The following is a 13,705-nucleotide window of genomic DNA, read 5'->3' on the forward strand; positions in this document are numbered from 1 at the left end:
CTTCATGCTTAAGTTTTGGATATAAAAAAAAAAATGAAATAGAATGCAGAATTCTCTATCAGCCAAGTCTCAAGAGGCAACTATGAGAACTTTAATTTGGATTTATATCGTATAGGCCACCTGGTTTCTATAGTTTTGGAAGTAAATGCAATCTGGTTGTAAGACTTGTCACTCCATTGTTCCCTTGGATTCGTTTAAACTGGTCGGGATGGCTAGCCAAGAGGCCCCCTTTTTAAATTACTACTCAAAAAGCTCCAAACATCTCTCTCCCAAAGCTAAACCTTTAGAAAATGCATTCACAGCAAAGCATACAATATTACAAAATCAACATGATAAAGTCAAAAGAACAGTCAGCTAGTAGAGGTAGTCCTCACTACCACTGTACTACTTATTAGCTAGTTGACTTAACAAGTCTTTGGATTTGATTATCTTTATCTTAAAATGTCTTATTCTACCTGAAAGACAGGGATGGTCCATGTAATTTATTTGAACCCCCAAACCTAAAACCATTGATCTTTGACTTTATCCAAAACAAAAATTTTATTAGCAAATATTTCCACCTTTAATCAACATAAAAGATTACTCAACCACACAAAAATAGTAGCAGTTAAGAATATAAATTATACATTGTAGATAGACTTAAGTCAAACACTTTGCTTATAACTTATACCTTGCATTTGGTTTAAAAGGATGCAAAGGAATGAGGTGTGGAACTATTTAAATTGTTCAAATTTATGATTGTTATACGGTTTTTCAAATTAGTAGATTCTTAATGGAGGAAAAGTGTTGTTTGATTTGGCTTTCACCTAGTTAGTCGGTTTCACCCCTGGCAGTATATATGATATGAGTGGGGAGGCTACAATGAAGTAATAGGTATACTAAGGAGTCAGACGACTCGGGCTCTAATTTCAATGCTGACATGATACTGCGTCAATGTATAACTCATTCAATTATCCTGGCTATTCCTTCATCTTGAATATAAAGACAATGAAGATTTACATAAAAGTCAAAAGAACAGCATGGGAAAAACAGAATTAATATACAAATGATCCTTAAAAACAAACAAACAAACAAAAAAAAAAAAAAAACCCTCAAGTTATAACCTAAACCAATTAAGTGGAAAAAATGATTATCAAGGCTGTCAAGTTTTTAAAGGTTCAAAATACCTGAACAATCCTCAGTGGAATTCCAGTAATCCAAATTATTTTAAAATTCAGTCTTAGACAAATAATAGTACATTGTATATTGTAGAAAAAAGTTATATAATAACTGCCAAAGCACACAGGTACAAGAAAACTCTTATTGAACCTAGAACTTGTTTTAAAGAGTTTCCTGGGTAGAAAAGTTTGTGTATTTTATTTTTTTAAGATTTTATTTAATAGGGAGAGAGCGAGCAAGCACAAGCAGGGGAAGCAGCAGACAGAGGATGAAGCAGGCTTCCTGCTGAGCAAGAAGCCGGATGCAGGACTCAATCCCAGAACCTAGGATCATGATCTGAGCCGAAGGTAGACACTTAGCAGACTGAGTCACCCAGGTGTCTTGTATATTTTAGAATCATGCATGTTTTGTTTTGTTTTGTTTTTTTGAAGATCTTATTTATTTGACAGAGAGGGAGATCACAAGTAGGCAGAGAGTCAGGCAGAGAGAGAGGGGTAAGCAGGCTCCCCGCTGAGCAGAGAGCCCGATGTGGGGCTCGATCCCAGGACCCTGAGATCCTGACCTGAGCCGAAGGCAGAGGCTTAATCCACTGAGCCACCCAGGCGCCCTCATGCATGTCTTTTTAAAGTTGGCATTAACTATGTGGTATTCAAATGTGTGTTAAAAAAAAAAAAAGTGGTGTTTTCCATGAAGTGTGTGTACGGGTGTATGTATATGAAATGAAAAAAATAAATGCTAATACTCAGATCTCTAATCTATAATTAAAACTAAATGAATGTGTTAAGACTAATTATGCCCTGGGGAAAGTAACAATAAGTAATTACTGTACAAAAGCAGAAAACTAGAAAAATTTTGCTTTTAGTTTTCATCTACAATCTGAATTAATTAGGGGTTAAAAAATTCTTGACTATACAGTGTTCTTTTGAAGTTGACATCAAAGGCCACAATGTGTAAATTACTTGCATCTATGCTGATGTTCACAGAAGGAAAAAATAAATCACCAAACATTTTAGAAGAAAATGGTAATCATTCCAAACCCAGGATCATCCATAATTCTTCATGTTAACATTTTATTCTCTATAAACCAAAGTCTATTGGTGCTTTTTAAATGGCAATCAATGCTCTCAATTGCCTCAGGATGCCTTTCTTAAGCAGTAATGAGAGGTGCTTTGAAGGTTAGAAAAATTGAATGAAATCAACAATTCCCAATTTTTAAAAGTAGATTACTCAAAATATGTGTGAAATCCATTACATTGTGACCTCCTCAATGGTGAAAATTTCTGTCTGTAATGTGTATTTGACAAGATATATAATGAGGGGCGCCTGGGTGGCTCAGTGGGTTAGCCAGCCCACTTTGGCTTAACAGAAGCTGCTGCCTTCGGCTCAGGTCATGATCCCAGGGTCCTGGGATCGAGTCCCGCATCGGGCTCTCTGCTCAGCAGGGAGCCTGCTTTCCTCTCTCTCTGCCTGCCTCTCTGTCTACTTGTGATCTCTGTCTGTCAAATAAACAAATAAAATCTTAAAAAAAAAAAAAGATATATAATGAACATTATTCTGCGCCAAGAACAGTGCTAGTTAAAAATGCATGGAATCTCCAGTAAGTAAAATTCAGCAAAACATGATCCTCCAAACAAAACTCTCCACCCAAGTTAAAACAAAGTTGACTTCATTTATGTTTTCATTATGCTTTTACTCTTTCATATTCATATAGATGTACTCACATAAACATATGGCATATATCTTCATACTTCAGAAATTAAAAAGCTAACTCCAAGCATTCTGCTACTTCTACCATAAGAAATATGGCCATTCAGATGCTTAAACAGTGAGCATTAAAACTCCCTCCCTAATAAACAAATTACATTAAAATTAGGCTTCCTAATTTTCAAAGCTAGCAATAAAAACGAACAAACAAAAAATCCAAACATTCATTTTCTTACCAGAGGAAGGAATTTTAGTAACCAGACACTTAAATCCAATAAAGTGAAATATGTTAAAAGACTTGGGACATTCACAATGCCTAATTTTGAAGGTAATATTTATAATATATATACTTTCTCATTAGGCACTTTCCACTTATAATTCAAAGGAGAAATTAATACCCAACTTTTAAAAATCTCAGTTAAAAACAACAGTTTTAGAGTTGACAGTTTCATTGCTCTGTTTGTGAGAATGCAAACTGGTGCAGCCATTCTGGAAAACAGTATGGAGACTCCTCAGAAAGTTAAAAATAGAACTGCCCTATGATCCAGCAATAGCACTACTAGGTGTTAGTTGAAAGTGTACAAAAAATACAGATTCAAAGGGATACATGCACCCTGATATTCAATAATAGTAAACTATGGAGAGAGGCCAAATGTCCATCAACTGATGAATGGATGTATATAATGGAATATCACTCAGCCATCAGAAAATTGAAATCTCGCCATTTGCAACGGAATTGGGTAGAGCTAGAGTGTATTATCCCAAGTGAAATAAGTCAATCAGAGAAAGATAAATTTCATAGGGCCTCACTCACATGTGGAATTTCATAAGGAAAACAGGCAAACATATGGGAAAGTAGGGGGAGGAGAGAGGGACACAAGCCATAAGAGACGCCTAACAATAGAGAACAAACTAGGGGTTGATGGAGGGAGGGAGGTGGGGGAAGGGCTAGATGAGTGATGGATATTGAGGAGGACACTTACTATGGTAAGCACTGGGTGTTGTATGTAAGTGATGAATCAATGAATTGTACTCCAGAAACCAATATTGCACTATAAGTTAACTACCTAAAATTGAAATGAAAATAAATGATAGAGTTTCATTGCAGAAGTCATTGAAGAATCAATTATTTTTTCATCTTTTTTTTTATAAAGATATAATGTATTTTTATCCCTAGGGATACAGGTCTGTGAATCACCAGGTTTACACACTTCACAGCACTCACCATAGCACATACTCTCCCCAATGTCCACAACCCCAGCCACCTCTTCATCCCCCCACTCCCCCCAGCAACCCTCAGTTTGTTTTGTGAGATTAAGAGTCACTTATGGTTTGTCTCCCTCCCGATCCCATCTTAAGAACCAATAACCTAATCACTTAAATTTAATTTAAGTATTTTTTTATTTTATAAAGGTAGATTTTTCAAGTCCGAATCTTTTGATATGCATTTTAAAATTGTGCCCCTCCCAAATACAGACAAGTGTACAAAAAAGACAGTCTCTTCCTGGGCCTGATTTTTTGCAAGCAGTATTAAGACCATGAAAATCTTGTTTTTAGCTAGACTAGGTAAGCAGGTCTTGATCAAAGAAGAGTAAAAAAAAAAAAAAATGTACACGGGCACCTGTGTGGCTCAGTCAGTTGAGTGTCTGCCTTTGGCTCAGGTCATGATCCCAGGGTCCTGGGATTGAGCATTTTATCAGGCTCCCTGCTTCTCTCTTTCCCCACCCCCCCAACTCGTGCTCTTTCAAATAAATAAAATCTTTATAAAAAACGTATACATTTGGCCAGTTATCTCACGTTTAATCTATTGCAGAAGATTAACTCCGAAGAATTAAATAGGAAAGGGAGAATACCCACCATACGCAGGTTGACTAAGTAAGTAGCATGTGGGAAAGAACGGTCATTTTTTAAATGAAGAAAAACAGGTTAAATCTTTAGGTGACATTTCTAGAGATAAGACTTAGGAATCAAATTTAACTATCTTCATCTTCTTAATCTATCTTAATCATCTTCATGGAAAGACCATGAAGAATTGCCCTTAACATTCCTTATCTGGCACCCTCCACCCAATTCTTTGGGGAGAAAATACTGTACACAGGCTCAATCTTCAGAACAAGCAGTTGGTATAATTTACCTACTAGCTTCTATTTATAAGGTTCAGGACTGAAAACTAATTATGAAGAGAGTTCTGTATTTGTACTAATACAGTAGTCAGCAGTCACTTATGGTTATTGAGAACTTCGTATGTGACTATGGTGACTAAGGAAAGCTAAGTATTCAATTTTAATTACTCTAAATTTAAACAGTCACATTTGCCTGGTAAATAGCAATGGTTTGGGACAGTACAGAGTCCTGGAAAAACTGGTATGGAAATTATATGATACTGAGAAGTTAGAAAAAGTGAACTCTGAATGGAACTGGCTACTACTTCCTAAAGACCATATCCCTTGTTTCCTTTACAGTTCTACTACAGCTACTTCAATTATTTATTTTTGACACACTGCACATGAGCGGGGGTAGGGGGGCAGAGGGAGAGAGAGAATCTCAAGCTCAGAAAGGAGTCAGACCTAGGACTTGATGTCACAACCCTGGGATCATGACCTGAGTCCAACACAAGAGTCAGATGCTTAACCAACTGAGCCACCCAGGCACCCCCTATATGTAAAAGCTAAATGTTTGAGTTTCCCAGGATTCCATCCTGGAGGATTCTATCCTCTTTTCATTCAACATGTGCTCCCTAGGAAATTCTTGTTTCAATTATCATCGATTTGCTGAATGTTGTTTCCAAGTCTAACCTTCTAAGCAGCAGACTTAATTATCCAAATGCTTACCTGACATCTCCATTTGAGGTCCCACAGGTAGTAGAACACATCCTCTCCCTACCCGTGAACAAACTAAAAAAACCTGGTGGTCCTGCAAAGTTCCACACTTTAGTAAATACACCCAGATGCTTAAGGCCATAATTCTAGAAGTAAACTTTTATTTTTTTTTCTCTCAAATAAATCATGAAGTCTTACTAATATGTCTTCTACTACTCCCTTAAATGTTTCTTTTTCTATCCCCACCACTACAATCCCAAAGTCATTGTCATCTCTCATTTTTATTACTCTAACAGTCTCCCATTTGGCCACTTGGAATCTATTTTTTACTCCCTTCATCCACTCCTCTCAAAGTAGCCAGAGTGTTTTTTTGAAATACACATCCAAGAAGGTTAAGAGGAAAGATGACAGTTAATCACATTGTGCCTATGACTAATATTTGTGATCTTCCCTGATAACTTCTTTTCAGCCAATTACAGTTTCTACTGGGTAAGGTCTCCTTTACCCTTAGGGATTTTGTTCTCATGAAACACTTAAAAACACAATTTAAATAATGTTCTTTATTAGCTAATATCCTAACTATTTTTCTAGGAATCTCGTGCTCAATTTTCACCTTTAGTTACTAAGCTATCCTAAATGGTAGAGCAGACTTCCTTCGGAAAGCTTAAAAAACAAAAGACATTGTCTCAGAAAGACTCAGAGAATGAGGGAATTACCTCTAATAATTCAATGTCTCCATGATATATTCATTATAGACTCTAATAGAAAAATAAAGCAGGAAAAAAAAACCAAAACATATAGTTTGTGGCTTTATAAAGAGTAAACATAAATAACTATACTGACGTTAACTCTTGACCACATAAAAGGCTTTGTTGCATTTTTTTGTGCACCTGTTTTTGTATACCTTATAGATGCCATTTGCTGTTTTATAGTTTTCCAGAAGATTAAATGGTAGTGAAGACTCACTTCTCTGTTCCACATTTTTGTGGTTTGATGACACTGCAAAGATTGATTTCAATGTCCAATTTCAGTTACATGTAGCACTGGAAATTTTTTAAAAGACTCATCTGGAAAACATTTACAAATACTTTATTTATATTTACTACATTAATGCAGAATGACTGACCAAAAAATTAAGATAATTTTTATGTGGTCAAAAAATCAACAATAGAATTCAGGTGAAAAGCACACTTTCTGAAGGCTGCTTTATAGCTTCTGATCTTGAATCGTAATTCAGAGTAGCTAAGTTTTCACCACAGCATGAGCCCTGTGAAACATCAGTGGAAGCCTGAGCTTTACTAGGAGAAAAGTCAGAATTGTTAAATATTGTTTTCAGATAATATCATTTTTGCAGTGTTCTATCTTGCAACTGTGTTCTAATACCTTATAAGCTCTGTACTGTGCAAATTATCATGTACCTAATTAAAAACAAGTTCTGAGGGGTGCCTGGGTGGCTCAGTGGGTTAAAGCCTCTGCCTTCAGCTCAGGTCATGATCCCAGGGTCCTGGGATCGAGCATTGCGTCCAGCTCTCTCCTCTCTCTGCCAGCCTCTCTGCCTACTTATGATCTGTCAAATAAATAAATAAAATATTTTTTTAAAAAGACAAGTTTTGACATGCAGGTTAAAATATAATCAAAGGACACTATTAATCTATTCATCCTGCAAAATACTTGTTAGTCTTATTTAGCAATTACAAGACAATGTGGTGAACTCTGTTAAAAAATGAGTTTTGAAGTGAGAAAAGTAAAACACTAAACAAGGAAAAATTATGTATTAGTATACTTTTCTATTAAAGGCAAGTATTTTTAAAAAAAGATTCAAGCCATATATAACATTCCCTTTAGTACTGGGCACTAGGTTTTAAGTGCTAACTAGCTAGAGAGATTTACTGAATAATTTCTACAAAATTATTTTAAAAAAATGGTATAGACAACTGAAGCAAATGTTTATTTGTATATCAAGCTGACTAAACCAATATAAGATTAAATCCTCCATATAAATAATATCAGTAATGATAAAAGGTAACTTAATAACATATGAAATCCAATTAATAATGGTCATTGATAAAGCCCCTCTTAGATTTTCCAAAACCATTTTTATTAGCACCTAGGACATATAAAATCCTTATAATGTCATTTAAGTATTATTCAATTATTATTAGGATTTTAGAACAGAGCTCTAATAATCTGTACTTAAGAATGAATCTCCCCACTAGCCCACTTAGTCCAAAATGCTCCTTCCTCAAGATTCTTTACTTTGATCTGTCAGAAATTTGACATAATATACTGATTTTGTTAGAACAAGGCACTTTACTGCCATCTGCTGAAAAACTGTCATAATATACAAATCTATGATGTGACTATATCCCCCAACATGTAGCACTGTTGCACACTGCACAGCCTGCAAAGCCTACACGTAGTAGGTAGTAATATGTAGTAATATGGCCCTGACCATATTACTCTTAATGATCCAGACACTAATAGTATGGACATTAATCTTCCTGTCAAACTTTAAAAGTCCCCAATCTAAAAAACCATAAATTACTATCCAGCTCAAGTCCTGATCATTAACAAGTATTTACATTCTAAACAGTTTATATCTAGAATGTGTATGTCAGCAGGATAGTTAACAAGGATATAAAGTTTTTTTAAGGGTAATAATGACCCAACTTCAGTTTTAAGAGTCTTAAAATCTCCCAAAAAAACGTTACTTATATTTTAACTTATATTTCAAAGTTAAAAATAAATCTTACACTGTTGGTGGGAATGCAGGTTGGTGCAGCCACTTTAGAAAAGTGTGGAGATTTCTTAAGAAATTAAATATAGAGCTACCCTATGACCCTGCAATTGCACTACTGGGTATTTACCCCAAAGATACTGATGTAGTGAAAAGAGGGGCCATATGTACCCCAATGTTCATAGCAGCAATGGCCACAGTTGCCAAACTGTGGAAAGAACAAAGATGTCCTTCAATGGACGAATGGATAAGGAAGATGTGGTCCATATATACTATGGAGTATTATGCCTCCATCAGAAAGGATGAATACCCAACTTTTCTATCAACATGGACAGGACTGGAAGAAATTATGCTGAGTGAAATAAGTCAAGCATAGAGTGTCAATTATCATACAGTTGCGCTTACTTGTGGAGCATTAAGGAATAAGATGGAGGACATGGGGAGTTGGAGAGAAGTGAGTTGGGGGAAACTAGAGTGGGAGACGAACCATAAGAGACTGTGGACTCCAAACTGAGGGTTTTGGAGGGGTGGGGGGTGGGAGGTTGGGTGAGCCTGGTGGTGGGTATTGTGGAGGGCACGTATTGCATGGAGCACTGGGTGTGGTGCATAAACAATGAATTCTGGAACACTGAAATTTAAAAAAAAAAAATTTTTTTTTCACAAGGATGCCTGGGTGGCTCAGTCAGTTAAGTGTCCGAATCTTGATTTCGGTCATGAATGATCTTGATTTAGGTCATTAATGATCTCAGGGTGGTAGGATGTAGCCCCAGCTAGGGCTCAGCACTGGGGTGTGGAACTGGCTTGAGATTCTTTCTCTTCCTCTGCCCCTCCCCACCCCGCTCACTCTTACACTCTCAAAAAACAAACAAATAAACCCACGTTTCCTTAGAATTAGTGTTACCAGGTTAATAAGGCATTCTAATCAATAACAAAGTACTGGTACCTATTTTATAAAACATCTTAATACTTTCATTATATAGCAACACTCAAGATATCCTCTTATATAGCAAATCAACATCACAATTCTTATATATTCAAATTCTCGGAGATGTGAAAATCAACCAAACGTGGCTACATCTCTTCCAATTGTCCAAAATAGCTCTTAAAAGTTAAACTAACTAAAAGAATCAAAAGAATAGAGCAAGAGAAAAGTTTTAGCAAAGATAGTTGGTATGCCATCTTTCTATCCTCTGGTATAGGCAGAAGGAAGACTTTCTTTCTTTCTTTCTTTTTTAAAAGATTTTATTTATTTATTTGACAGAGAGAGATCACAAGTGGGCAGAGAGGCAGGCAGAGAGGGAGGGGGAAGCAGCCTCCCTGCTGAGCAGAGAGTCCGATGTGGGGCTCGATCCCAGGACCCTGGGATCATGACCTGAGCCGAAGGCAAAAGCTTAACCTACTGAGCCACCCAGGTGCCCCAAAGGAAGACTTTCTTCATAAGGTGTTCATTTTAGGTAAATTTGAAAATTTCAGGAATTTACTTTCCTGCTTATTTATAAACTCTGCTATTTGTTTTTGTCTAATTTTAATCATATAAGAATAACCATATAACCTTGGTTTTCCAGAGGCAGTTCTGATGTATGGCTGTTTTGCCCAACATAATGACTGTTAATGCTCCTTTTCCATTTCAAAATGTCCCATTTTATACATTTTAACCACAGCCCAATACAGCTGATTGTTAACAATTATAATTTTGTGATCTGAAATTTGGACTCAGTATGCATGGCCTAGCAATAACTGATATGAAAAGCAAAAGTTGTAACAAAAGTTATCACAAAGACTACATAAATTGTGACGCATAACCATTTATCTATTTTAAATGACTAAGGCCTTACAATGAGATAAATTAGAAATAGGCAATTACATTTTTGGAGCTCATTCCAATTTATCATCCACTTTTGAATGTAAGTACAAATAAATGTTTTATGCGTATATTCCTCCTTCAAGAGTTTCTATCTTGTTTTCACATGTATCCATTAAGTCCATAAATTATGTAGCATCTCCCCCCTTCTTTCTGTATGAAATAATCAGGATTTAAAAAGTACTATATGACCACAGAAGGACTGTAACATTGTCTTTGTGGTTTTGATACCATGATATATTAACAAAAGCGAAGTTTAGAGCAATTTTCCAATGTAACATTCTACAACACTGCCTTTTTTTTTGTAATTTATTGAGCCTTATTTATTGAGCGACTACATCTGATTTCTTCAAAAGAAAGGAAAATGTCTGGATATGCCAATTAGTCCTACAGTTTGAGGAAAAGTATTAGCTCACAGTCATTCAACAATATCCCTTAATATATTCAAACCCTGTTTAAATATTAAATTTCTTTATTTCACAAGGATATCCCAATTAAGAGTCCATTTTAGTTTCTTACTAGAAGTAATGAAATTCAAGGGCTTTTACAAGGTGGCAGCCATAAAAAGGACATATGTTTTATACTTCTTTAAAAATTTTACAGTCCTCAGCTATATACGGTTTGCTTGTAAAATGACCTGTTACGAGTGTGATCCTTCTGCATTTCTATTGCAGACTAATATAAATGAAGGTAGGGGAACCAAAATGTTTCAAAAACTAAATCTATTTTCATTTTTAAGAAACAATAACCTTTTTTTCTCACAAAAAAAAATTAGTTTACTGCTTTGAAAGTTCAAGTTCTATCATTTTTATATATAAACACAACTGGATATGATATTTAAAAAAAACACATACACATAGATATATAGAGCTGTAATAAACAAATTCCTTTTATAAACAAAATTTTAACTGAAAAGCCACAGTAGACAGAAAAAAAGAAGAAAGGATATTACTTGGTAAAATCCAGTGACATCTACAATAGTTTTACAGCACATTTAAGCATTCTAGGGTTTTATATCTTCACCTGCCTTCCATTTCTTACTTGCTCCTTAAAAAATTGCCAATTATGAATCCAGGTTTGACCTCAAACTAAGTCCTGATTGTGAGTGCCAGAAAAAGGAAAACACTCCAAATTTCCATTTTAATAGAGCTTCAATTAAAAAATGGTTTTATTAAAACACAATGCCGACCCAAAGAGAGGGGAAAAAGAAGAAAACCAAGCAGCAATACTTAATTACACATAACATTCATTATATGGGAAATGTTTTTTAGGATGGTATCTAGAATGTACTTGCTCTGTCTCTTTAATAATTAATGGACTTAGAATGACACTACCAAAAGTAAGATTACTGTCTAACGGGCACACACTTACGGTACTGCTAGCCTTAAAAGCAGTAAAGCAAAAGAAAACATATCAAATAGCACATGCACATCTTACAGAATTTCCACTGAACTATCAATGGCTTCTATACAATGTGCCTCTTTTCCGTAATTGTATTAACAGCTACCAAGAAAGGAAAGATGAGATTAAAATCAATGGTACTGAACTGAATTGTTTGAAGCCAGTGCCCCAAATGTGGGGAAAAGTGCATTTAGTTCAGCAGCAATATAGCACAGTGTGAAGATATTGTGCTTAGACGCAGATATTCCAGAACTGAGAGATGTACAAGGCAAGTCAAGATATAAAACCATAGTACACTGTTAAATAACCTTGAAACATACATATATTGCAGTGTTCAAAGAAAAACATTCATTTCATTGTACAAGGCTAGGGAGAAATCCTTAAAGTTACCTATTGTAGTTTATGATATAATAAATACATATCTATATAGCATTGTATATACATATATAGAATGTGTGTGTGTTTATGTGGGTTTTTGTTTTGTTTTTGTTTTTGTTTTCGAAATTATTCTGTTAGTTTTTGTCATTCTGCAACTTTCAGGAGTGAAAACTCTTCCATACTATAAGTTTCTGTTGCCCCAAACTTAAGAAAAGATATTTGTACTAGAAAAGATCTCAATACCCTCCCCCAACCTAAAGACTCACTTCATGTATTTTGCTTTACAATTGATCAGAGAAACACAATTAAAAGAATTCTAGAATTTTTGACTGTATCTTTTCACTTGCCAGTTGTTTCAACAAGCAAATATCTTTTAATATTTAAACCAGCTGATGCAAATTCTTTAGCAGAGGATATAAACTAGATTTCACTGATTAAAACAGAGCAAATCAAACAAACAAACAAACAAAATCCAGTGATTTACTCTGACTGTAAACAATATATAAAATTTAAATCTCAAATTTCAAAATAAGTTAAAGAAAAATTCTACCTTTAGGGCCTATAATACTACAATGATCTGGCAACTGGTAAGGGGAAAATGTATATAAAAAGTTGCAACAAAATTGTCCATTATTTTTGCTAAGAGAAAGTATATCTAACTATACTACCTCTGGCCCTTAAATTTAATAACTTCATAATTTGTTGGCAAATGTTTTTAGCAAACTGGCGTATCATATTACACAACAGAAAAACATCCACCAAGTTCAGCAAAGAAAACTTATATAAGCCTTTTGTACAGAATTAAAAAAAATCTAAATGGCTATGATTCCTCTATTAGCAGAAACACATAATGCAGTCTTTATAAATCTGCCAAATATATCAATATCTACATAAATAGATACAGATATAGATATGAAACATTAATGGCAGTCTATTTTTGAACAGTGTGTGGGACCAGCAGATTTGTATCAGACCATGGCACGATATGGACCCTGCATCTTTAGAAACTGAATGATAAAAGAAGGACCCCCAGCAACAATCTGAGGTGGAAGGTGACTGAGTGGACAGTTCTCAATACTCATGATTGAAAGCTTGCTGCAAAGAGCCAGCTCAAAGGGAAGGCTATGTAGATTGGGGTTGTCATTCAAATATAGTTCTTCTAGGTTCTCCAGTGTACCTGTTTAAAAAAAAAATCAAATCAATTACTATTTTTTAAAAAAATCAGTTACTATTTTAGAATTTCAGTTGGGCATGATACTATTCTGGGCATTATATATACTGAATACACATTGACTCTTATTTTCTTCTCTTCATTTTAAAACTCTACAATTATGGATCTCCCAATTTTATTGCATATTCAAATCAAGTGAGGCTGATCTAAAGAACTCTGATGTCCAGGTCATGTTCCATACCAATTAAATTGGTATTTCTTCCTTTATGGTCAGTTTTCAAGTTTCAGGTTTTTTTTAAATACACATGCTACATGTCCAAAGATTTTGTTTGGGATAGCTTGGCATTGGTATGTATTTTTTCAAAACTCCGTAAGTATGTTTATTGTAAACTGGTTCCTACAATCACTTTCCTGTTACAAACAATGTGATGATCTCTTTTTAAAATAAATTTCTCATATGGAAAGATTTCTGTTAC

General features: G+C 34.9%; 1 protein-coding gene across 2 annotated transcripts in view; it reads right to left on the reverse strand.

Moving 5' to 3' along the window:
* Positions 1-11,144: 11,144 nt before the first annotated feature.
* Positions 11,145-13,705, reverse strand: part of SHOC2 (SHOC2 leucine rich repeat scaffold protein) — a 101,844-nt gene continuing 99,283 nt past the window's right edge. For both annotated transcript variants that reach the window (XM_059173221.1, XM_059173220.1), the window contains exon 9: positions 11,145-13,235. In XM_059173221.1, coding sequence (XP_059029204.1) covers positions 13,027-13,235 — 209 coding nt within the window. In that variant the 3' untranslated portion in view covers positions 11,145-13,026. The remainder of the gene's footprint in view (positions 13,236-13,705) is intronic.

Source organism: Mustela lutreola, chromosome 4 (assembly GCF_030435805.1).
Source record: "Mustela lutreola isolate mMusLut2 chromosome 4, mMusLut2.pri, whole genome shotgun sequence".
In the NCBI taxonomy this organism is placed as follows: Eukaryota; Metazoa; Chordata; class Mammalia; order Carnivora; family Mustelidae; genus Mustela; species Mustela lutreola.